The 25,652-nt window shown below is 41.6% G+C and overlaps 2 protein-coding genes across 5 annotated transcripts in view; one reads left to right on the top strand and one right to left on the bottom strand.

The window, feature by feature from the left end:
- Nucleotides 1-19,686, top strand: part of ATP6V1H (ATPase H+ transporting V1 subunit H) — a 116,390-nt gene extending 96,704 nt beyond the window's left edge. For all 4 annotated transcript variants that reach the window (XM_003823249.6, XM_003823248.5, XM_003823250.6 and 1 more), the window contains one exon: nucleotides 19,329-19,686. In XM_003823249.6, coding sequence (XP_003823297.1) covers nucleotides 19,329-19,389 — 61 coding nt within the window. In that variant the 3' untranslated portion in view covers nucleotides 19,390-19,686. The remainder of the gene's footprint in view (nucleotides 1-19,328) is intronic.
- A 1,718-nt stretch (nucleotides 19,687-21,404) lies between these two features.
- LOC117981397 (neuronal regeneration-related protein-like) lies at nucleotides 21,405-22,787 on the bottom strand. The gene has a single exon (XM_034966086.3). The coding sequence runs from the start codon at nucleotides 22,675-22,677 to the stop codon at nucleotides 22,465-22,467; it is 213 nt and encodes a 70-aa protein (XP_034821977.2). The 5' UTR covers nucleotides 22,678-22,787; the 3' UTR covers nucleotides 21,405-22,464.
- Between the last annotated feature and the right edge of the window lie 2,865 nt (nucleotides 22,788-25,652).

Genomic DNA, 25,652 nt, shown 5'->3' with positions numbered 1-25,652 from the left:
AGGGGATTCGTAAGGGTGGTCCAAATCTAGGAATAAGATCTCGGAGAAGCACACGGGTTACTTTACGAGCTTTTTCAGTTTGTATTGGATAAGCCTCCACCCACCCAGAGTAGGTACACACAAGAACTAGTAAATACTTGTTACCTCCACATTTTGGCGTTTCTGTGAAGTCCACCTGGAGATCTTCAAAGGGGGCTGTTCCATAAGCTAGTATGCCGGGCAGAACGGCTGGACCTTGCCTCGCATTGTGCTGCTGGCAGGTAATACATCGCTGTGCCACTGTTTTGGCAAGGGCTGATAAATGTGAGATGTAGAATAACTGGCCTAACAACTTTTTAAGTGACTCTTGGCCTAGGTGGGTGGTCTCATGCACAGCCAGTACAACTGTGGCTCCTCACAGTTGTGGCACAGCTATCCTTTTATCCGGTAACTGGATCTATCCTTCTTCTATTATTTGTCCTCCTTCTGTCTGGCAAAAGCCCTTTTTTTTTCATTATAATAAGCAGGTACAAGGTCAGGTGCTTGAGGGAGAAGGGGGGCTGTGACTGACACCCGGTAGCGGGTGGATGCAGCTTTCCGAGCCTCTGAGTCAGCCCAGGAGTTCCCTAAAGCAACTGTAGTGGGAGCTCGCTGGTGTTCCCTGCAGTGCATGACTGCCACCTTTTGGGGCCTCTACGCTGCTTCTAATAGTTGCAAGATTTCTTGCTGATGTTTTATGTTTTTTCCTCTGGAGTTTAACAAGCCTTTTTCCTTGTATAATGCCCCATTTACTTGGAGGGTTAAGAAGGCATACCAAGAGTCAGTGTAGATGTTCACAGTCTTACCTACACTTAGTTCTAAAGCCTGAATTAAAGCAATGAGTTCATCCTTCTGGGCTGAAGTACCCTGGGGCAATGATTGGGCTTCAATGACAGTATCCAGGGTTACCACTCAATATCCTGCACATTTTTCTCCTTGTGGGTTGATGAAGCTGCTCCTGTCCACATACAGCTCCCAGTCCACTGATGCCTAAGGCTGGTCCCAGAGGTCAGGTCTGCTAGAGTAAACTGAGTCTAGCACCTCTACACAGTTATGCTCGACAGGGCTTTCTGATACTGAGAGCAAGGTGATGGGGTTCAGGGTGTTACAAACTTCAATGGTTATGTGGGGATTTTCACAGAGCAAACCTTGGTACTTGGTTAGTCTAGCATTCGTTAGCCAGTGATGTCCTTTGGTATTCATTAAAGTCACCACAGCATTGGGGGGCTTTTATGTTCAGGTTTTGCCCAAGAGTCAGTTTATCTGCTTTTTGTTCTAGCAGGGCAGTTGCTGTTAAGGCCCTCAAACATGGGGGGCAACCTTTAGAAACCCCGTCTAGTTGTTTAGAGAGGTAGGCCACCAGCCTTGGCCAGGGTCCCACAGTCTGGGTCAAAACCTCAACTGCCATTTTTTCTCTCTCTGATGCATATAGTGTAAATGGCTTTGTCAGGTCAGGCAGACCCAGGGCTGGGGCTGACATGAGTTTTTCTTTTAACTCACAGAAGGCTTGCTGCTGTTGAGACCACTATTCAAAATGTTCGTGGTCGCCTCCCTTTGTGACTTGGTACAGAGGTTTGGCCAGTACTGCCAAGTTTGGGATCCATAACCTGCAGAACCCCACAGCTCCTAAGAATTTTCTCACCTGCTGTCTGGTCTTAGGCTCCGGTAGGTTGCAAATGACCTGCTTTCTTTCTGATCCTAGGCTGCGCTCCCCCTGTCGGATAGTAAATCCTAGGTAGTGTACCTGCTGTCTGCAGATCTGAGCTTTCTTTTTGGACACCTTATACCCACAGTCCTCCAGGTGCTGGAGCAGGCCATCTGTTCCTTTGGCGCACCCAGCTGCTGTGGGGTGTCCCAGCAGGAGGTCGTCGACACACTGGAGCAACACACAGCCTAGGTCTCTGGCGGGAAACTTTTTCAGGTCTTGAGCCAGGGCCTCCCTGAAGATAGTGGGGGAGTTCTTGAACCTTTGGGGAAGCCAGGTCCAAGTGTACTGAGTGGTGACACCTGACCCCGGATCTTCCCACTGGAAAGCAGACAATTTCTGGCTCTCAGGAGCTAGTCTGATGCTAAAGAAAGCGTCCTTCAAGTCCAGGCGGGTGAACCAGCTGTCCTCAGTACATGAGCAGCTGGTGGCAGTCAGCCTAAGTAGGGTTATGAGTCTGGATAATAGTTTAGAGCAAATTAATTAAGGCTTGAGGCTTTTTAGTATAAGCTGGGGTATTCTTTCAATTGAGGAGATCAGCAGAGGTGAAGGGTTGATACACAAAGGCACACCTTTCTACCATATGCCCGTCCTTGTCTACCCCAGTATATCGCTGCTCCGTCAGGGGCATTTGCATAGCTCGAGCATGGCCAGATTTGAGACTGCCCGCTTGACTATCTTGACTTCCTTCCCTGGCCTCTCGCGGCTCTGATCCTCCCCTTCGAGGTGAGACCTGGGGCATGTTAGCTCCTGAACCTGGTTTCTGGGGGAGCTGCTGGCCTCGGTAAAGCGGGGGTAGGCTGGGACATATGGAGGGAGAATTTCTGTCACCTCTGGCGGCTCCTGCAAAACTGGTTTCTCTTGTTGTTTCTGGGATTTCTTCTTTTAATTCTGTGTCTGCTGGCGAAGCTGCTCTTACTGTTACTTTTTTTTTTCTTTTTTTTTTTTTTGCAATAAGCTGCTAAGCAGGGCTGGATCTATGCTGGTTTTGTCTATATTATGTTTAACTATGAGTCACTCTAAAGGAATTTGGTCTGGGTACACTGGCTCCGACCCCTGTCACCACCTGAAATACATGGCCAATTGTTCCCTGTCTGTAGTTCTTTCTGTTGGCCATCCAACACCAAAAGAGGGCAATTCTAATTTACATTCACAGAGAGTTCTCACCTGTGGGGGGTTAGCTTAACTCTGTAATCCCCTGCACAACCTTTTTTAAGGTTCTGTAACATGCACTTTAATAGAGTAAGTTTTGGATGTTTTGATGACTTTTTTCTTATTTTTTATATATGTATATTTTTAACATAGTTCCTAGCAGAGTGGGCTTACTTTCTGTCTAACTTATTTTTTATTTTTATTTTTTGAGACAAAACAACACTCACACTACAAGAAGGAAAGGGTAAAAGGTCACTCACTTGTCTAATTCACACTAAATCAAAATTAAAACCAAAGCCAAAGTGTCGTTAAAGGCACACCTGTTCGTCAAGCAATTCAAGCCAAGTCAAAATCAAAACCAAAACCAAAGTGCCAATAAAGGCACACTGTGGGTAATCAGGCCACGCTTCCACTCAGATGGAGTGGGCAAGTTCCTAAGACCAGTCTTACCATATTCCAGATGTCCAACTCCAAGCGTCAGTTCCTTCGCAGTGTTCAGCCACTGCATTGATCCTCCGTGGGGGACTGCCATGCACCGCTCTGATGAGGTGTTCCACCAGGACAAATGCCTACCCCGGAGCGCTTTCAGGATCTGCGTCGCTCAAGCTGGCTGGATTCCCCCCCCAGGGATGCTCCAGAGGGCAGGCCTAAGCCACCTAAGGGGCTACCTCTACCATCTGTTAATTACCTTGCTTCCCAGTCAGGGAACCAAGAAATGTAGCAGGACGAGCTGCAGACATAACCCCTCTGACACCAGGTTAAAGAAGGAAGTGGCTTTATTTGGCCAGGAGCTTCAGCAGACTTGCGTCCCAAAACCGAGCTCCCCGAGAGAGAAATGCCTGCCCTTTTAAGGGCTTACAGCTCTAAGGGGGTCCATGTGAAAGGGTCATGATCAATTGAGCAAGCATGGGGTACGTGGCTGGGGCTGCATGCATCAGCAATCAAGACAGAACAGAACAGAACAGAAAGTTTCACAATGCTTCCTTATACAATGCCTGGAATCTATAGATAATACAGTGGTTCGGTCAGGGGTTGATTTTTAACTACCAGACCAGGCCTGGGGTGTGGTGCCAGGCTGTCTGACTATTGATTTCATTTTTGCCTTTCTTTAGCTTTTACTTCCTCTTTCTTTTTCTGAGGTATGAGACAATAAGAGAGGTGGTCTCCTTCCTTATCGTGAGAGCTGTGACAGAAGTGTATGTAGGTGTCACAGGAGCTTGGGAACAGGCAGGATCAGGCAGTGCTAGAGGTGTTAAGGGTTAAGGAGTGAGTTGGTGGAGATGTGGCTGGGGCACCAGGAGGACTTCAGGCAAAGGCACCCTGTGAGCCTGCTGCGTGTCGGGAGTCACAGCAGTGTTGTCAGAAGTGGAACTGGGATTCTAGCAGTAGCGGAACTAACACCAGAAGGCATCCTTTGAAGTCGCGTGAAGGCTTAATAAGATTACAGTCACCTGAATGTTAATTTTACTTCTTTTTGGATTTTTATTTTAATAAGTAAGGGGTTTATCTTTCTCATGTCACGTGGACTGTGGATGTTGGTGAGTCCAGAGCCCAACAAAATCATGAAAGAGCCAGAGCCCTTTATCCTGCTGCTCCCCTTCCCACAGTATGGTGCTTTCATCCTCCTGGTTGAGGTGGAAAAGGGAAGAGTGGAAAGAAAAAATGTTCTCATGAGTCTTTGTTTTTGATTTTTTTAATTGGAAAGAATTTTAACTACTGAAAAGCTGCTTTCATCTGTAGTCACCAGCTTTGACATTATGCTGCATTTGTATGTGTTCTCTTTCTCTCTCTTTCTGAGCTGCTTGAGAATAAGTGGCAGACATTATGACCCTGCAGCCCTGAATACGTGGGCACAGATCTCCTCAGAGGTAGGATGTTCTCTTACGTAACTGAGGTCCATTGATGCAATATATAGTGCGTACTCAGACTCATGGTTTTGGTAAAATTGATTCTTAAATGATAATCTAAAAAAACTTTGCAATATTTTAATAAATTCAAGAAGCTGTACCTTAAGAAATAATGTAAATGATGTATTATAGAAACAAGTTAGCCACTAGAAGATCCATCAGAACAAAACAGGAATGTAATTGATACTGCTAGTGAGAATATCTTAGTTGAACTAAGTCTAGACATGTTTTTCTTGTTCTTCTCCAAGAACATTTTGTTTACAAGAAACAAATACCTACCGAAGTTAGCTTAAATATAAGGAGACATGTGACAAGGGTATCAGGTGGCTCACAGAATCTAAGTTAAGTGAAGTCACACAGTCCACTGAAACTGGAGACCAGAAAGCTGGCGGGAAGTGAGCCAGGCAGTAGTGTTTTCCACCTCCCATTCTCGCGTGGTTTCTACATTCATAGCCAGGCTGTTCACTTCTTCTCTGTAGACTGCTTTTCCTGCCCAAGACCCTGTCATGATTGCTCTAGAGGCATAGGCTGAGCTATGTCATCATGATGTTCTAGCTCAGCTTTCCGCATCAGCTGACATGGTTTGGGTATGCCCTTCCAAATTCCTGGGTGCAGGAAGCTCCCTTGCTTCCTGCCTGGCCTGTTCATTGGCCAGTTGTCTCTCCTTTACCTGCTGAGTGAAGCCAGAGTGGGAGGATGACCTGGGCTAGTACAGTACCTGAGGCCCATTCCTCAGAGGACTTTGAAGGACTTCCACAGAGCTGCAGCTGGACTTTCTGCCCTGTCTGCAGGGCAGTTCTCCTGGTGGCCTTGGACAGACCCAATTCTGTCTCCTTTCTCACTTGTAGTTTACAAGAATAACTGTAGATATGCCGGGAATGTAATATCCCCAGATAGGGAAGGACAGCCTGGAATAGCCTGGGCTCCATTCCACACTCCCTTCCTCCCCACAGCAGGGTGAGCTTCAGCACATTAGCCCAGCACATCATGTGGCCCCCAGGGTGTAAAACTCAGGGTGGGCTACTTCCTGGGGTCCTTCAGCTGCCTTGGAAGTGAGGCATGCACAGATGAGACTTCATCTGCCCTGGGCTGCTTTCTTGCACGTTGGGGGACTGGCTTGCCATGGATCCCAGGCCTCTGTTGTCCCTTGCTTCCTATCTGTAAGTAATAAATCTGCTTCATATAGCCTCTTGTGTGTGGGTGTTCTGTTTCTCCAAATTCAGCCAAGTTGGTAACCAGTGCACAGTGAACCTGTTTCATATTTTCTTCTTCCTCTCTTCCAAAATATCAACTTCACTTTTTTCTGGTCTGGTCATCCTAATTTTAAAGACAAAAAGTATAACTTAAAAAAAAAACAACAAAAGCTGGGCTGGCCAAAAAAAACATGTGGTGCTGGTCTCTTATGTTTGGTGTGGGGAGGTTTGAGGAGGGCAGCTGCTCTAGTCCAAAGGTTTTCAGCGTCTGCCCTCAAATCTCCAGCTGTCAGTCATCAGCCAAGAGCGGAACTGGAACAACAAGACTAATTGTATTAATTATTAATTTGTTCATTAAAGGTTTATTGAGCATTTGTTTTGTGTCCGGTCCTGTTCTAGGCTATGGTGATGTACGTTTCTGCCCTCATGGAGCTAGAATCTGTTAGTGGGAGGACCGACAAGTACAGAAAATGACAGCACAGTGTGTTGCATGCTTAGATAGGACCGAGCTCTGCATCCGTTGGGGAAAGATGAGTGAAGTGTTTATCTTGGTTGTGGTGAAATCAGGACTGTCTTCCTGGAGGCAGGCGGCCTGTGCTGAGGCCTTAAGCAGGAGCTGACCCATGTGATGAGGAGGAGGAGGGCGGGGCTTTGTGCTTTGCTGGCCTTCTGTTAGCTCACATTTGGTGCCCACCTCAAGGTAGCACCTAACAAATGCCGTCGAGTGGATGGCGTTGCCAGAAGGGACAAAGCAGGGGATCTGCATGGAATTCTGTTGCCTAGAGGAGCACAGCCCAGTGAAATTGTAATGCGAGCAACACAGGAGAAATGTAAAAATTTCAAGTAGCCATATTTTGAAAAGTTAAAAAAAGTGAAGTTAATTTTAATAATATTTTATTTCACCCAATATTTCTACATTATTTCGAGTAATCAGTGTAAAATTTTCTAATGAGATATTTTCCATTTTTTTCACACTGAGTCTGAAAAATCTGGCAAGTGTTTCACACTCAGCACAACTGAGTCTGCATGTGCCCCCTTCCTGGGGCTCAGTAGCCACCCATGCCGAGTGGCTCTTGGCCCCTGTAAGGCTGAGGATGGAGGCTGAAGGGGTGAGTTGGGAGAGATGTGGCTGCTGAGGTAGGGGAATGTGACAAGGAAGCTTGTCACATTAAGGAGTGAGGACATTTTCCCGGAATAATGGAAGCAATTAGAGGACTGAACAGGCAGCTACCGTGAGAAGGCTTGTGTTTGACGTCACCCTGCCTGCTGTGTGGCAAGTTCAAAGGCAAGGAAACCAGGTGGGAACTCTTAGATCACTCTAGAGATGAGGCAGTTGTTCCCTAGGTAATAATGGTGATAGCAAGGACAGAGGAAAGAAGACCAGTTTTTTTAGTTATTAAAAATATGGAAGTGACAGGACTTAATGATTGCATGGAGCTGGTGGCGAATGAGTCACATCAAGATTGGCAGTCTGGCTTCCGAACTGCAGCTGGATGTGTTCCATTGACTCACACAGGAATGTAGATGGAGGAACAGGATTGGGGTGGCACTGAGGAGTTCATTTTTTAGACACATTGAATTTTATGTTTCTGCGTTCTAGCCAAGGAGAAATTCAAAAGCTAGAAATATAGGTTTGGAGTTCAGGAGTAAGATGTAAGCTAGAGCGAGATATTTAAAGTAATCAGTGGAATGAGAGTGGAAGTCGTGGAAGGGGATGAGATTACCTGAAAAAGTGTATAGAACAGGAGCTCTTCACTGGGGAGGTTTTGGATTAACTCCCTGCAATTGTATGCAGTAGGGGAAGAGCGCATGCTTTCCACAGGAGTCTCAAAGAGCTGTGTGATCCAAGAAAGGCTGAGAACCACCTGCTGCCATGGATTCTGACAAAACATGGAATGGGCTGACAGAAGAGGAGTAGATTTTACCCAGGGAGGGTGGGGTGGTAGCAGTTAAGACCTTAACTGCTTAACTCTAGGGAGAACTGGCTGGAAAATTAGGTGAAAACCAGGAACATGTGCTGTTAGGGAAGGAAAGGAAAACAAGTATATTTCAGGAAGGATGGAGTAGTGGTGAGCAGTGTAAAATAAGCCGAGAGGATGAGGAAGGAAGGACTGAAAAGTATGCAGTGGGTGCAGCAGCGAGAAGGCCATTGGCCACCTGGGCCAGGTAATTGATGGAGGCAAGGCCCTGAAGAGCCAGGATGGGATGGTTACTTAGGGAAAGTAACCAGGTGGGACTGTCTACCACTAAAAGCATGGAAAACTTTCCTGCCGATACTCCTTCTACTAGTGAGACTAAAACATCTGTCCAGACTAGCTCAGATCAACTAACTTAGCAAATACATGTTTATTGAAAGGAATTGCTAATTCAGGGGTGGGGTGAGGTGTCCAATTCATGCCGAATAAGTGTTTTCCTCATAACTAAAGATTTGACTTGTTATGGTCCAAACTTGTGATTTGGGAGTGGAAGTGGGGCTAGATAGTGGGGACGAAGCGGAACCATTCTTTAAACATGGTCAGAGTATTCCCTGGTCTTTCTCCATGATCTTGTGTGCCACAGATAGCAGGAGGGAGCGGAGGGAGACAGTCCTATTTCAGATGATGGAGGGAAGAGAATTAGCATTATTGAGGCACTAACAAGGGATGTTATCTTTTGAATCTTTACACATCTCTACAGTAGATGGGTAGATGTTCTCCTGTTTAGAGATACTTCTCTTTTTTATGCCTTAGGGTTTCAAATATACAGAACTAACTTGGCGGTGATAGAATGCATTTGTTGTTTGAATCTCTGTTCTTCAAATAATGTTCTGAAGTTCCTCTGGGTAGCAGGGTAGAATAGTATCTATTCAGAACTTGATAGTCATGATTTACTTTAATCTTGTTGAAACCTTGTTGAAATCTCTGTCAAAATCAAAAATTTTAAGTACCTTAGATTTAAAATATTATATACTTAAAAAAATTGTTACTGTATAAGAATAGTCTTTTCATAATGTGGCAGCTAAGGACCAGTTAGTTTCCCGAAATAAATTTTTAATTTGAAGCTTTAAGGGAAAAAAGCTTCCAATTTGGAAAAAATTGCTAGAAATTATTTTGCCATTATGTCATGTTAAATGAGAGCAAATATAAAGTATGGGTATATAATCAAGGTTGATTATTAAATATAAAAGTAGATGTAAAGGGATGTCTATACAGCAGTTTACTGTTGTCGAAAGTGTTCTTATTTGTGGCATAGCACTAGAAAGAGTAACAACTTTTTCAAAGAATAGGCAACTATTAGAGTGGCTTGTATTAATGTTTTTTAATGGAATAATCTTTGGATGGTTTTGAGTATAAGTTGTGGTCTAAAATGTTTAAAACAGAGTTTTGATTTATTTTACGTTTTGCTAATTAAAAATTTTGCCTAGTTTTTTCCCACTAAATGATTTCTTGTCAATGGTCAGTGCCCTTCAGACCAAATTGTTCATATATTATGCTTTTAGGAACATCATTAACATGCAGTTTGAAACTTAGAACTCTTTATAAAGGAGAACATACAAGCAAGTCATCATACTCTGGCATTTTTCTCCCAGCTGTTTTTGTCTGTCTCCCTCTCCTTTCTTCCTTCTCTTTGTTTAAATTGTGCTAATCTCCCAGTTGGGGTAGATGATAGTATTATGTGGTCCTAATGTGTTTTAACCTTGCTGACTGTCTTTTTGGGCACTCAAGATTTTCTCTGTCATATGTTGTTAAACTTTATTTTGTTGGTTCTGGCCTGATATCACAATCTGCCTTTCCACTCTTCTTTGTGTAAGGGAATTAGATGGGGCATCCTAGATGACAGATTAGCTGTCAGGTGGAAATTGAGTCAAGACTGCTGCATGCTCAGACAAACCACAGACAAACCACTGAGCAAAGTGTGTCTATTTTCTGATGCTTGTAATAGAATACCTGAAACTGGGTAATGTCTAAAGAAATGGAATTTATTTCTTACAGTTATGGAGTTTGAGAAGTCAAGGTTGAGGGGCTGCATCTGTTGAGGGCCTTCTTGTTGGCGAGGACTCTGTAGAGTCCCACGGTGGCACAGGCGTCACATGGCCAGGGGGCTGAGTGCCCGCTCATGCTAGCTCAGGTCTCTCTTCCTCTTCTAATAAAGCCACAGTCCCACTCTCATGATAACTCGTTAATCTATTAATTCATGAATGGATTAATCCGATCATGAGGGCAGAGCTCTCATGACCCAGTCACCTCTTTAAGGCCCCTCCTCTCAATACTCCCACATTGGGGATTAAATTTCAACATGAGGTTTGAAGGGGACAGATACTCAAACCATAGCAGAAAGTTTCAGAATTCCAATATTTGGGAAAATATATTAGTTCTATTGTCATATGTCTAGATTTATTTAAGTTTGTAGGTAAGCTGTTACCTAAATATATTTTAAATCCAGGTTGACTGATCTAGTCACATATACACTGGCTTTAATGCAAGTATATCTAGTATAGGTGCTGTTATTTTTTTTTTTTTCTTGCAGACAAGGTTATGTCTCAAGGATAGTTATTTTTGTTCAAGAGAACAGTAATCGGAAGGATAGGTTCATCTAATGATGTAACAGAAACCCCAAATACCATGACTTAAATGAGAGAGAGATTTGTTTTTATCTTACATCCAGGGGTGGGCTGGGCAGACCAGAACTAGACATGCACAGAGATCCAGGCTTCTTCAGCTCAGCGCACTGCGGTCCCTGAGGCGTGGCCTCGTCCTCTTGGCTGTCGGGGTGGGGCGGGGAGGAAGGGGGGGAGGAGGGGGGAGGAGGGGGGAGGGGGGGGGAGGGAGGGGTGTTCCAGGCCGTGGGGAGGCTCCTGGAAGTTGCCCCTCAACACTTCCATCTTATATCGTATGGCCCTTACTCAGTCTTCTGGCCATATGTAGCTGCAAAGGAACTGGGAAATGAAATCTTTCCTCTGATAGGCTATGTGGCCTACTAAGATGAAAGGGTTCTGTTATTGAGGAAGAAGGAGAGAAAAAGGATATTAGGGAACATTAGCAATCTCTTCCCCAGGAGTTATAAATCTATACTCATCTGTACTACATTATAAATAATTGCTTTGATTTTAATTCTTAGGTTTTGGGGGGCCATATGACCTACCCCACTGGCAGATAATTCAGAATGCTGTGGTTGTGCTTGGGTTTCCGGACCTTTTAATGCCCTTCCTCCTTTCAGAGTTTGAGAAAAGTCTTGTAATCCCTTGTTTGTAGGTTTTTGAAAGTTAATATTTGATAATTCGGATGGCATAGGCATTGCCCAGGATTTTTGTTTTAATGTTTGAAATGTTTAAGAAAGTGAAACAACTGAAGTAGTTATACTACTTTTGTTAGCTTACTTAGAAAATAGTAAATTGTAGATTGCATTTAAATGAAATTTAATTTAATTTAAAAACTGGTTTTTGACAGAGGGGGTTGGTGATAGTAGGTCCATTCATCACCTACTTGTGAAGTTTATATTGGATTTACAAATTTAAACAAGTCTAACTTTTCTGTTTACTGTTTTGAGTAAAGCTAGAGCTAGATGGTTCATCCCACGGTGAGGCAGCAAGCACATACTGCGTTGTGACCCCATGGGAAGGACTCACGGCCACATGACCACGTGGAGAGCAGGCTTAGGCCTAGGAGGGTTCTGGGCAGAGAGGAGATGGGGACTGTGAACAGAAGGAGGAAGTGTGGGGGAGAGTTGTGCATGCAAACACATCCAGGTAGGGAGATCCTCACCCAGCAGGGGAATTACCAGACAGCTGGAGTCTGTTATGAAGCCAAAATAAAGTTGGAGACATGCATAGTGGCCACATCACGATAAACCATCTTTGCCTTGATGTTCTGAATTCTTTCCTGAAGGCTGTGGAAAACCACTGAGGGGTAAAATAACAGTGTCATTTTAGCAAGGCCATTTTAGAGACAGTGGTTGTGGGGAGGGTACTGGATTTTGGATTGTAAAAGACTAGAGGGAAAAGACCAGTAAGGAGGCTGCAGATCCAATCCAGCCATGGCGAGAGGTGGGATCAGGGGTGAGGAGGGTGGGAGAGATTCAGTATATGGAGGAGAGAGGATCTGTGAGACCTGTATACCAGTTGGATGTGGAGGAGAAATCAGAGGGAGGAGGCCAACAACTTTCCAGGTTTATCCTTGACATTCTTAGTTACCAAACAAAATCACACACACAAATTAAAAACCTCTGTCACCTTCTATGTAGTGTGCCAAAGTTGTATAATCTGCTTTATTCTTTTAAGTAGCTCTGAGACTCATTTCAGGTGATTATAATTCATATTGAAGAAACATCTGGCCCACGTGTTGTGGTTTGTTTTAGTTTTTGCATATCTTGTGGGAAAATGGATTCTCTAAAGAATAATTTTGTAGGCTAGGAGATTCTTCAAGTATAATTATAAAGCTGATTTAATTCACTTTCTACTACATATCATTAAAACATTGAACTAGTCTTCTAAAATATTGTTTCTTCACTGTGGATTTAGTTGAGCTTTCTTATGTTATACGCAGATTCTAATTAAAAATAACTTTAAATTTTGTTTGGGCAATTCCGCAGTTAGATTATGGAGTAGTTGGTAGGTTTAACTGCTGAAGACTTTGTCTCTACTGCTGTTGCAGCACATTTTCCTTTAGGAGAAAGATGCATCCTTTTCCAGGTCTAACTCTCCTGTAGGACTCTTCAACTACCGTTTATTCAACAATCATCGATTTCTTAGTTTATACCAGGAACTGATCTGAAAAGTGGAAGATGATATAAATGGGACACCGTCTCCACTGTCATACGCTCTCAGTCTTTCTAAATATAATTCAAGAAAAAGAGGTCTGCAATAAGTCTTAAATGTGGACTTTGCTTACGTGCTATCTTTGTAATAAATAGAAAATAAACGTTCTTATTAGAAGTCCTCATAACTGCACAGGCATTTCTCCCACACTGCACGTTGCGTAACTGGATCTGTATGTAGTGCAGTTGGCTAGAGTCATGCCCTGTGTTGTGCAGGCTGCTTTTGATTATAACTACTTGCTGATCAGGAACCAGCATTTAAAAGGTAAAGGAGTGTTTGCTGCCAACTCCAATGCTTTGAGTGGCTCAGTGCGTTGCCTGCCCATCATAACCACACGTTGGAAAAGCCATGAAGCACAGAAGATGCTGCCGATCTGTGACAGAGCTGGTAGTAGCAGGGGAAGAGGACAACTCTTGAGCATAGCCAGAGATAAAGAAACGCACACTTTGTTTAGTGGCATTTAGATTTTACAGCTTGTTAAAAAGAAAAAGATTTGATTAGTGGAATTCCTGTAGGAAAAAATAACTTTGTTATTGCAAATTTTACATAAATTGCTTTTAGAATACACTCTTTAATGCAATTTCTTTTAAAATGTACATTTTTGTTTCTTAGGACTACAACTCCTATAAATAGACTCTAGAATAGACGTTTAGAATCACTGATCTCTTTTTTTTTCCTTTTTAATTTCATGGATCACCTCTTTAGGGAGACTGCTAATCTATTAGTCTTTGAATTCAGATGCTGTTAGAAGGTGAAGTGTCTAGTGATTATGAAAATATGTTTGAGAAAATAAATTGAGGATTTGCACTGTGATGTTCTTAATCTTTTTTATTCTCCCAGCTATACAATAATATGTCTCCAGCCAGTGAGAGGTAGAATAATGTACCATGAGGTAGTACTATTAGTCGTTAAAACTGTGAATTTTGAAATTAGACTTGGTACCAGTACACTCCCCACTAATCTAGTTGTCCTAACCTTACAACATGTCAGTTATCATTGCTAAACTCGAGTTACGTATCTATAAATTGGGCTCATCTGTACCTTTATGGGTATTCTTGTGAAGAGTACATAAGAAAATGTATGTCAAGCAGCTAGTGCAGTGCTTAGTAACTAGCAGGCACTAAAAAATGGTACATATTGTGATGTTAAATACTGTTTTTCCTAGGCTGAGATAAAAATACTGTAGAAAGAGTTGGACTATATAGTACTTACTCTTGGAATTTAAATGTTTTTGTAAATTAGATACAGATGAGAGAGGGCACTGTGGTTTTTATATGGTTCAGTTGTTATGTAGGAAAAACAAAATTTGTTTTTTTTCAGTTCATAAAAACAAAGTTTGCTTTGAGTTCAAAATCATGATAAAAGCCAGAGGAATCGCTAAATTTATAACTAAACTATAGTGAGTTAGCATTAAAGAAAGCAGAGCTATGTAAAATTATTGATGATTTATTTTTCCCCTTTACCAAATATAAATCTGTATTATAAACAACTATAAAGTTTATATTTTCTAAGATAAATTGTGTTTATATATTTAGAAAAGAATAGTTTGTTAATGATTTATATTATACCAGCTTGTTTTCCAAAACAGGATAGGTAAAGATTAAGAAACGTAATTATGACTCTGTTGTAGTTTTAATGATCGTTATGACAAACCCACAGAAGTAGGCTATAGAATTCCAAGAACATTATGATTTTAATTATGAAAAATTTGCACACTAAAGGAAGACTAGAGAAAACAGTACAAAAATGCTGCTAACAGTGGGTTTTCTACTTGGCTTTGTGGACAGGCAAGGCCAAAAAAGGAAAATAAAAGAGACTTAGTAGTTTTCATTGATTAATATATTTGTCAGTAGAAAATCACTTTTTTCCTATCACTAAGTTACACAGCTGAAGTTACCATGTGTCAAGTTATATAGGTAAAGTTAGCATGTTGAAACACTATTATAGTCAGTGTCTTCAATTATAGTTTTAAAGAAACATTTGTAATGTTTGAGTCTTTAAGCAACTAAATACACTGTGAAGGTAAGGCATTTGATTAGAATGGGTAATGGTCTTCCTGTTGTTTGAAGAGTTACTATAGTTAAGTAAGTGCTTCCTGGTGCCCTAGCTCCTAGCAGAATAGAAGCTAGATAGTCAGTCACCTTCAGAATGCCCCTGTCAAGCCTCAGGCACCTTGTGCCTTGTGGGAAGTGGAAGTCAGTTTTTCAGTGTTTCTTCATCAGATGTAAACTCTTTTGCAGCAGTATGATCTCTTTTGTGAGCCGTTTATGTACTTGGGTTTTTAAAAAGGGGAGTAGGTTTTCAGACTGCCCTTTTTTCAGTTTCAGAGATGTTGAGATCCCAGGAGATTTCAGGTGTGGATGAAGTTAAAGAGAAGAAAAATATTGCACCTCACAAATTTTGCATCTTAGGTAGCAGAAGCAAAGATTTAATGTCACATTCCTATAGATTGCTTGTATAAGTCAGGCACCTTTTGACTGAATTATAAGTTGAAATTTTATTGTATTGATCTTCATGTATTGAGGATGACTCAATACCCAGATTAATTCACAAAAGATCTCCTTGCATCCTTTGTTCTAGATATATTATTATCCCCTGAGGTAAAATCTATACTAGTTTTTCCTTTTGCCTGACAGTAGTGTAATTTTAACCTGAAGAAATTTTTCACACCCACTTGTTGTTTTCTAATTTATGAAAAAGGAAGTGTCTGCCTTCTGCACCTTTCTGAGCTCTTACTGGAAGCCAGGCAGCCCTGGAATAGAATAGGACTGGAGCCCTGAGTAGGCGCTTTGCTCACTTAGCTCTTGGGCAAGTTAATGAAGTTTTCTGAGGCCCTGTTTCCTCTTTTGTAAAAGGGAGAAGATATTAATAATACCCAGCTTACAGGGTGCTCTAAAATGAGAGGGGAGAATGTGTGGGCATACCTGTGATAAAGCTTCCATGGTGGCTCGGGACGCGGTCCAGATGGCAACAGCCATCCTGAGTTCCCAGCTTCAGGCCCTCGATGCCAGGACCCCCTGTGCCTGGCACAGAGGATTCAGAGGGAGGCTTGTGTCCCCCAGTCTTGGGAATGTTTTCATTGACTACATAATGTCATTCAACATTCAGGGGAGCAAGCTATAGTATTTTATAAGCTGGCCAGGTGCAGTGATCCTAGCACTTTGGGAGGCCAAGGCAGGCAGATCACGAGGTCAGGAGTTCGAGACCAGCCTGGCCAACATGGCAGAACCCCATCTCTACTAAAAATACAAAAATTAGCCGGGCGTGGTGGTGCGTGCCTGTAATCCCAGCTACTCGGGGGGCCAAGGCAGGAGAATCACTTGAACCTGGGAGGTGGAGATTGCAGTGAGCTGAGATCACACCATTGCACTCCAGCCTGGGCAATAAAGTGAGACTCAGTCTCTAAAAAAATAAAAATAGAATAAAATACATAAAAGCCAAGTTCGAAGGAGTGGATTTTCCCCAAAGTTCGTATAGGTTAGGTGTTTTTAGTACCCTTTTCAGTGGAGCCACAGTTCAGTTCCTCCTGGTATGTTAGAAAGCCATCTAACACCCCACATGCCATAACAAACAACAATTTCAAGAAAGCTTGAGGAGGAAATTGTATTCTTCTTTCCATGAATCCTGTCTGGGCTCTTCTCTTGCTGGGCTTTTGGCATTTTGACCTACAATACTCAAACCAGGCTCACAAAGTTCCACCTGGGGCCCCTGATGTGCAGGTTCTTAGTTGGACCCTTTTTCATCTATATGAGTCCTTGTTCTTCCCCCAAATCCAAATTACATGAACTGTCAACTAGGCAGAAGAAAGGAGGTGCTGATTTTTCTATGTGTCACGTACTTAGGTCAGGAAGAAGTAGATGCCTCCGGGCTACCTTGTATGTACGAATAAACGAGAGTGAGCCTGGCCGGGTATGGTGGCTCACGCCTGTAACCCCAGCACTTTAGGGGCTGAGGCAGGCATATCGCTAAAGCCCAGGAGTTAGCGTCCAGCCTGGATAACATGACGAAACCCTGTCTCTACAAAATATACAAAAATTAGCCAGGCATGGTGGTGAGCACCTGTAGTTCCAGCTTCTCAAGAGGCTGGGGTGGGAGGATGGCTTGAACCCAGGAGGTCAAGGCTGCAGTGAGCTGTGACTGCACCACTGCACTCCAGCCTGGGCAATGGAGCAAAACCCTGTCTCAAAAAAAAAAAAAAATTGTGTAGGAGAGGATGTTACCTGTAATTTATATCTTTGACCAGGAAGAAAAAAATGAATGGAAGATGGTGCGGTGGAAGCCGTGGCTGCATGTGTCTTTACGTTCTCTGCTGGAACAGCGCACCTGTGCTGGGTTTTACTGTCCTACTTTGGCCCCACTTCAAGAGTGTTTCTTTTGTGAAGAAATCAATTATCTTCACCACTTGTTGTCTGCTAAGTATTAGTGAAGTCTGATATGGGGAATGAACTACCCTCAGGCCTCTGGAAGGGATGGAGCAGGTGGGAGCCTGTCTGTGACCAGACGCACAGGACCCTTTGTGATAACTTACCAGTTCCCTGCCTGAGCTCCTGGAGGCTTTCCCATAGATTCTTACTAGTCATTTTTGGAAACTTACATTTAGAAGTTGGTCCTTGACATCGGTGCTTTAGGGAGAGAACCATGTCTTACTGTCATTGGAGAGTGGCACAGTGTCTTTGAGTACACTTTTAAAATGTTTTCTAAGGCTCCACACTAAAGAGTCTAAAATTGAAATATTTGAAGACCTCCTTAAAATGAAGCATATCTAACTTCAGGCTTGATTTCTCACATATATGTAGGAAAAATATATTTATAAGTTCTGGAAATTTGCCATAAATATTATTACCTCCACCACCAAGAAAACAAATCTGTGTGACCACAAATGCTCCCAAGTTGCAGGCATTCCCAGAGGAGCAGCATTGATAGTGACTGTAAACTCTTGTTTTTCCTGTCTAACAAAGATGATAGGATGGCTTCCCTTTCAGCCTTTGCGTGAACTTAACTTCTGGTTGGAAATAAGATCCCATTGTCTAAATTATGTCAGCGTAGTTCCTGGTAGCACAAGAATATTAAACACTTTAATGTGACATCCAAAATTAATGAGTCAGTTATAAGAACTTTCCTTGAAGGATGGAAAAGATCATAACCCATTTTCATGTCCTGGGATGCTTCATTCAGTCTCATGGTATTAAAAAATGAACAGCCTTTGGATTGGGGGGAGTGGTGCGTGACACTTTACATGCTCTGGGCCACCAGTGCCTCCTGCCTGCTGCTCCGCCACTGCGTGACATTTCCTTCTCGTCCTCATTCCCAGTGCTTCTGTCTTTCCTGTCTTAAAATCTTTGCTGCTTTGGCCTAGGCGGCAGTAGCAGGGGGAGAGCAGCTCAGGTGAAATGCTTGCCCTCTTCTGGACCACTGTGGAGAGAGGCGGAGTCATATTTACCTGTGTACATCGGTGGCCCCCAAAGGTGGTTTCTTGGCGATGCTCACACAGTTGATAGGCGATAGGCAAGAGACGATGGCATTGACAGTGTACCTGATGCTTGCAGCCCAGCCAGGGCCTCCATACCCAGTGCCTCCTAGAGCCCCCATGGGAATACCCAGGAGGTTATGGAGCTGGAATGTAAACCCACGTCTCTATTCCAAAACTCATGCTTTTTTATAAGAGGAAAACTTTTAAATAGTTTTTTCTTAAAAAGCCTCTTTTTCTTCTTCCTAATTGGTTCTAAAACAAAAGTTTGGGCAAGTGCCTCAAAGGAAAATAGGGACAAGATTGTTTTCTGTCCTGGAATTCACAGTGGTGTCTGTGTGTACTTTAGAGCTAAGTATGCACATACTGTGGGCACATGCTTATTTTCTGAATGAGAGTGCTCTAAAAGGATTGGGGACCACTGCTCTGAGCCCCATTGCCCCATCTGTGGAGTGAATGCTGCTACTCAGCTCCTGGGATTGTTCTGTGGTTCTGGGCTGACCGTCTCTGTGTGGGCTTTAGACTGTGCTGGTGCAGAGTGAGTGCCCCAGACCAGTAGCTCCTGATGGTGTGGGGACTCCCAATGCTACTTTTGGTGATTTATTTTCACGTACTCTTGTGTCATCCCAGGGTGAAGATACACATATTCTCTAATAGCAGGACATTTGTTTTTCGTTTATGAGGTCATTCAGAATCGTAATTGAGGTGATGTTGAACTTCTTAGATTGCAGAAGTGGCAGTAGCAGTAAACAAGACCTTTATCTGAACAGGAAAGTAGTCTTTCCCCAGGAAGTAATTACATTTCCTTGTAATCACCTGTTTGTGTAATCGTAATAACTTTACAAGTTATTCATAAAAATACGAGAATGACTAGTTTGTCTTTGTCATAACTTGTCTGTGTATGATACATGAAGTAGAATTCATACAGCACAAGTACTTTTGAAATTTGGAAAAGTTTAATTTTCTAGGACTTTTAAGTTATTTTTGGATGTTGAAGTAAGTATATATGACAGTGCATAATGTGTTTCAATTTTGGAAGTGATTCTTTGCTATTGAAATTCTCATTCTCCTTACTTCATTCTTTTTTTTTTAGGGAATACCTTGGCAAGCAGCTCCAATCCGAGCAGCCCCAGACCGCTGCCGCCCGAAGCTAAGCCTGCCTCTGGCCTTCCCCTCCGCCTCAATGCAGAACCAGTAGTGGGAGCACTGTGTTTAGAGTTAAGAGTGAACACTGTTTGATTTTACTTGGAATTTCCTCTGTTATATAGCTTTTCCCAATGCTAATTTCCAAACAACAACAACAACAAAATAACATGTTTGCCTGTTAAGTTGTATAAAAGTAGGTGATTCTGTATTTAAAGAAAATATTATTGTTACATATACTGCTTGCAATCTCTGTATTTATTGTTCTCTGGAAATAAATATAGTTATTAAAGGATTCTCACTCCAAACATGGCCTCTCTCTTTACTTGGACTTTGAACAAAAGTCAACTGTTGTCTCTTTTCAAACCAAATTGGGAGAATTGTTGCAAAGTAGTGAATGGCAAATAAATGTTTTAAAATCTATCAATCTATCGATCTCTATCAATCTATGTCTCTATGCAGCTCTCTGTTCATCTATATATCATCTGTGTATCTACACACACAGACACTGCAGCTATTAGTAGTAGCACAGCTTTAAAATCTTAGTTTTTAACATGATACTGTGGTTCAAAAGATTTGCTTTTGGAGTTCAGTGAGAAGTTTTAGCGTTAGATTTATTTTCAGTACTTTTATCCTTGGTTTTTAGTGCCTTAAGTTTGTTTTGTCTTAATACATTTTGGTTTAAGCACTGCCAATATATATTTTATTCTCTCCCCTTTTGTTTCTAGAACCACATCCCTTTAGCAGTACATACATGGCATGCAGGCCTCCTCTGAGGCTTTTGTTTTTGAACCACGTCAGCTAATCTCTCTGAGTCTCATTTTTCATTCATTTTCATGTTTTTTCACTTTTTATTCCTAGCAGTTCTATGAATGTTGAGTAGATATGCTAAAGCTAATAAAACATTTATTCTAGTAAGTTTTTTCTCCTATAGAAAGCCACTCGTAGAATCCATCTCCTGTTTAAGAATCGAAGATTGTTTCATTTTCAACATAGAAATCCTATGGAAGAAATTAGTTAAAATGATGCATAAATTAGTCAATGGGTTCATATGGCTTGAATGATTTTCCTTAAAGGGGTTCATGTTTGCCAGAATAGAGGTAGTGTGATCAAACCAATTGTTTCTTTTACTAAAAGTTTAAAAATTGCTTATGTGTAGTTTACTTTTAGAAACATGGAAAATCATTAAATAGAACGTTTCTCATAGTAATTACAGATACTACATTAGCAGAAGATCAGTTTTCATGTTAATATATTAATGGTCTGTAAAATTTTTAGGATTTTAAGGCACTAAATTTCTAGAAGTCCTAGTAACCAGAGACACGGCCATCTTCTGAATTTCATAAGAATACATGGATTGTTTGGTGTCATAGTTTCTGATTTTAGTTTCATTTTGCACAGCCCTATAGTTCTAAAGTAGAAATCAGTGACAATTGTTCTTGCAGAAAGTATTAGTGCTTTAGTTCCTAAGAAGTGCTTTTGTACATGGGAAGCAACACTCCCATGTAATCATGCTTTAATTTTTTTTTTTTTTTTTTTACCTTACAGCTTGCATATTTATTGAACAAATACTACTAAAATAGCTAAAATACATTGGGTACTTGTCATGAGTGCGTCAGTAAAGATCACACTGTTACAAAAGCCTGCATTTTCAGCAGTATACAACTGCAACTCTACATAAATGCCACAGATGCAGAATACTGTTTTCTTGCTCTATTTACACAGCTGATATACCTATTCTAACAAAGGAGGGAGAGGAGTAATGCACAAGAAACTCAGGCCAATGGGGGAGCAAGAAGAAAACAAAGAAGTGCAGTGCATGCATCATCGGTGTTTAACAGAAGCGAAACAGTTCAGAAGAAGGCCTGCCCTGTCAAAAGAAGAGCTAAAAGACAGTTATATAAAAATTAAGGTGGGCTTTCAGACTGGCTAACACAACATTCCATGAGTAGACGGTAATTTATTTTTGTTTATCCATTTCGTTGGGAGCAAGGACAAAAATGTAAATCTACACCTTGCTTATCAAAATTGCCAAAAAAGAATGCTCTGCCTTTTAAAAAAGTATCATGATTTTGTAGACATTGTTTTCCAATTTAATATTTGGAAAAAGTGTCATTTTCATATTCCTACTCAGATGCCAGTGTTTTGGGTTTTTTTCAGGGGGAATTTATTTAAAAAGGTTTTGCTCTTTTTTTCCACAAATACCCTTTCAAACAGAAAGAACCCAAAGAGACACCTCAAAATGCCTGTAAAATTATTGCTTTTCTTTCTCTTAAGTCAGGCAGGCGAGGCAACGGAAAGGAAGAGATTTGCTAAGTAAATTACAGTTTTGTGATTGCTCCCGCTACCGTGACTGCATGTCAGTGGGTGCCAGCCAACGAGACAATCGTCTCTCACACACTGGTAGCATTCACTCAACCTACAACACTGATGAAGAAAGCCACACTGAAGACACAAGGAAAACAAGTCAATCCAGTCTAGAGAACAACATTCAGGGAAACAGAGTACCAACACCTTCTTAGAACATGGAAATAAAAAATAACTCCATCAGAGCTACCTCGCCAAGGAGCATGTTGAAAGTCCAAAATAGCACCATTCATCAGTGTCTCAGGTCCTGTGGCAGCATCTCGGTCAGTTACCACAAGGAAACAATGAGTTTCAAACTACTTCTATACATCAAAAGAGTACATGGATAAAATATAGAGATATACAGACAATTGATGAACATAAACTAGGTTTGTTACATCTAAATGAAAAAAAAGGGGGGGACTCAGGAGTGGACCAGTTGTGTGAGCACGGTGGGAGTTTGAGTTGTGGAAGACGTTGTAGCGAACCAGGCCTGAAGGCCCACCTGTAAGGGCTGTAAACGTGGATTCACGGTGTGAAATTCTGAACATTTTCACTTGAGTCAGAATGATTAAAAACTGGTTTGATGATACCTATTTGTCCACTGTAAATTCTCTAAAGCAAGGCTCAGAGTCACATAGTTTCTTCTTATACTTGATGATTTACACAGAAAAAAATCCCATATATAATACCATGACCTCATCAATACCCATACACCATGTGTAATACAAATGGAGGTGTTAGGATTTTAAAAAGTAGAGGTAACTGATTCTTGAGGAGCGGACTTCACTGCTGCCCAGTGGAGTCAGGGCGGCAGCGTTTGTCTCATTGTTCTTCTTGCGGTTCACTTCCTTTGGGACAGGAAGTCTTCCCTTAGGAAACCTTCCCTCCGTGTCCTTGTTTGGAAATGGTTCTTGACTGACCCAGACAGAGAGTTCTGGGTAATAAACCATTTTGAGAATCTTAGTCTTGGGCTTCTATTCTCCCTGTTTTCAGTCCAGAGAGACCAACAGACAAAAGCCCCGCTCCCTGTTCACTCTCTCCTCTCTACACTTGGCAGGAATCGGCGAGCGGCCAACAGGCGCGCGCGCCCCGACACCCCGCACCCGCGCCCCGGGCGCCCCGCTCGCCGCGCCGCCCCAACTGCACCGCGCGGCGCCCCGGGGAGACAAAGCGGACCTGCAGCTCTGCGCCCCGGCCAATCATGCTTTAATTATTATCTCGTATATTAAAATTAATTCCCTCGAGGTACGTTTTTTCCACCTTAAACCTTTACACCCAACTTACAGAGCATACAACAATCATGAAAGGAGTCACTTTCATTTTTCCTTTGCTTATCAATGTTTTTGATTAACATTCAATGCTTAAACCCTCCTTAAACTATAATACCACCTACATGTTCAATTAAACTGCAGACACCTAATGGAGCAGACTTATAATATGACAAACCAAATCTTAGAAATTGCTTATGAGTCAAATACAGGTAACTCGACCTAGGGATACAGGTGGTAAAAATACTGTTAAGCATTTTTAAGCATCTTTAAATCAGCCTAAACAAAGAGCCCAGTTATTACAAAATGTGTTATTACACCTGTGTAAACACAATTTACACAATATGATCAGTATAGGATTGTTGAGTTTCATTTTCTCTGTACTTATTTTGACATTTTCCTTGGTTTCATAAGTCCTCATCTAAGCAAGACCAGGACCGGGCATTTCAGGCCAGCCACGGTTAATGGAGTAAAACTGCTATGGATCACAGAACTGAGGTGACACTTTGTGGCGACCGTGTGAGGCTTTCACAGGGGCTAAACAACAAACCTTGAGACTGGCAGTCTTAGGACCTGGGTGTGACAATGCAGATGCTGGTGGGGTACATTTCTTTTTGTGGTCAGTCTCCACCCGCGCCCGCTTTTTTTTTTTTTTTGGTCAGTTGAGTTAAAAGTCCATGCTCTTCGACTGGGTTTGAATCCGTCACCTACGTGTCTCTTTTTTGCAAGCCGGTATATGAGGGAGCTTTCTAAGTTGTTGGATATTGCTCATCTCAGTGACATATAAAACCCTGAGTTAAGTATTGTATGCCTTCTCCAATAGGAGGCGATTTCTCCCCTTTCTGTCTTAAAATCCTATTGTGTCTCATTGACCCTCTGTTCTCAATTTGTCAGGAATAATGTCACTAAAAATACACTGGGAAAAAAAACGATGTAGAGTTGAGGTATTGTTTTATTGGGTTTTTTTTGTTGACGGCATAATAGGTTATACAAAGTTTACCAGAAACCAAACTAAATAAACCAATTGCTAAAATATCCAGTCTCAGCAGGTATACATAGTACCTTTTAAAAAGAAAACTTGATTTTTAGATTTTGAGAAGCATACAGACATTCTCATAAAAGGGAGAATAAAATTATATCTTGCTTTCTTAGAAAACTCTTATTTTGGGTCTTGTTGACTTTAATTCTTATTTTGGGTCTTGTTGACTCTAATTTTTAAAAAGATGCATGTTTTAAAAAGATGCACCTCCTGTTCGCAGGTGAAGCTCATTCCCACACGTCATTCCTAGCCAGGCACAAATATTAAATTTACAGAATGTCTCCAGTTAAAATTTTTTTCTACTTTCTATTTAGCCGCATCAGAGTAATTGGTGTTAATTTTCATATAATTAAAATTTAAATAATTTCTAACCTCTAGCTCTTAAATCTTGGAAAGCACAGATCCAAATTTTGATGCATTTGATTTATCTGCAAATTAAAAGTTCTCTGTTCTCATTCTTTGCCTTTGAAAATGAGAATATTTTAGACTAAATTTTGAAACCACTCAAAGTTGGTAGGTGGCAAAGTTACTTCCCAACTACGAACCTTGTGATGAAATCTCTTTTTGGTTTGAAATTTCTCTCTTGTTTTGCTGTACAAAATGTTCTGTTCTGGTTAAGAGATGTGCCTTTAACTTTGTGAACAAATTTCCAATGAAAAAGTCAGTTGGAAAGAAGAAGGAGCTATAAATAATTTTAAATTCCTTCAACATTGTATGCAAATCTGACACGAGTTCCCTTCTCTTTTAGTTCTTAGAGTGTTGATTACTCTTCCAAAAATAGGATAAAAGTGGAAGAAACACTTCCGTGATTGAAGGAATACTAGTCTGAGATGCTTTTATCTTTCAGTACTATGTAGACCTGTGTCTTTTTCCCTTTACAAAGGAAGAAAAAATATATCCAGGAAGTTGGTTGAAAGAACCAATCTACAAAGAACACCAAATAATAATGTTTGTAACATGTAGAAATAAAATATTTGAAACAATAGCACAAAGGTTGCATGGTGAGGCAACGAACTTCTGCTCTTGTTAAGACAGCAGATTACATTAGATAGGAAGTGATATAACAGGAATATGAAGTAGACTGTGATAAGGATATGTATTTAATTCCCTAGAGCAATCACTGAAATGATAAACAAACTGAAATTGCAAGGTATAGCTAGCTAAAGAGCCATTGATGGAGATAAAATTGAATACAAAGAATACTTGATTAACCCAAAAGAGTGCAGGAGAAGAACATGGGAGAGAGAAGACACACAGAAAATGAGTAGCAAGGAGGCTGGGCATGGTGGCTCACGCCTGTAATCCCAGCACTGTGGGAGGCTGAGATGGGTGGATCACCTGAGGTCAGGAGTTCGAGACCAGCCTGGCCAATGTGGTGAAACCCTGTCTCTACTAAAAATACAAAAATTAGCCGAGCGAGGTGGCATGTGCCTGTAATTCCAGCTACTTGGGAGGCTAAGGCATGAGAATCGCTTGAACCCAGGAGGTGGAAGTTGCAGTGAGCCAAGATCGCGCCACTGCACTCCAGCCTAGGCAACAGAACAAGACTCAGTCTCAAAAAAAAAAAAAAAAAAGAAAAGACAAAAAGTAAGTAGCAACAAAGTAGACTTTAAGCCCA

This window comes from Pan paniscus, chromosome 7 (assembly GCF_029289425.2).
Source record: "Pan paniscus chromosome 7, NHGRI_mPanPan1-v2.0_pri, whole genome shotgun sequence".
NCBI lineage: Eukaryota > Metazoa > Chordata > Mammalia > Primates > Hominidae > Pan > Pan paniscus.
The sequence above is the reverse complement of the archived record's forward strand: the minus strand, read 5'-3'. Positions and strand labels throughout refer to the sequence as shown.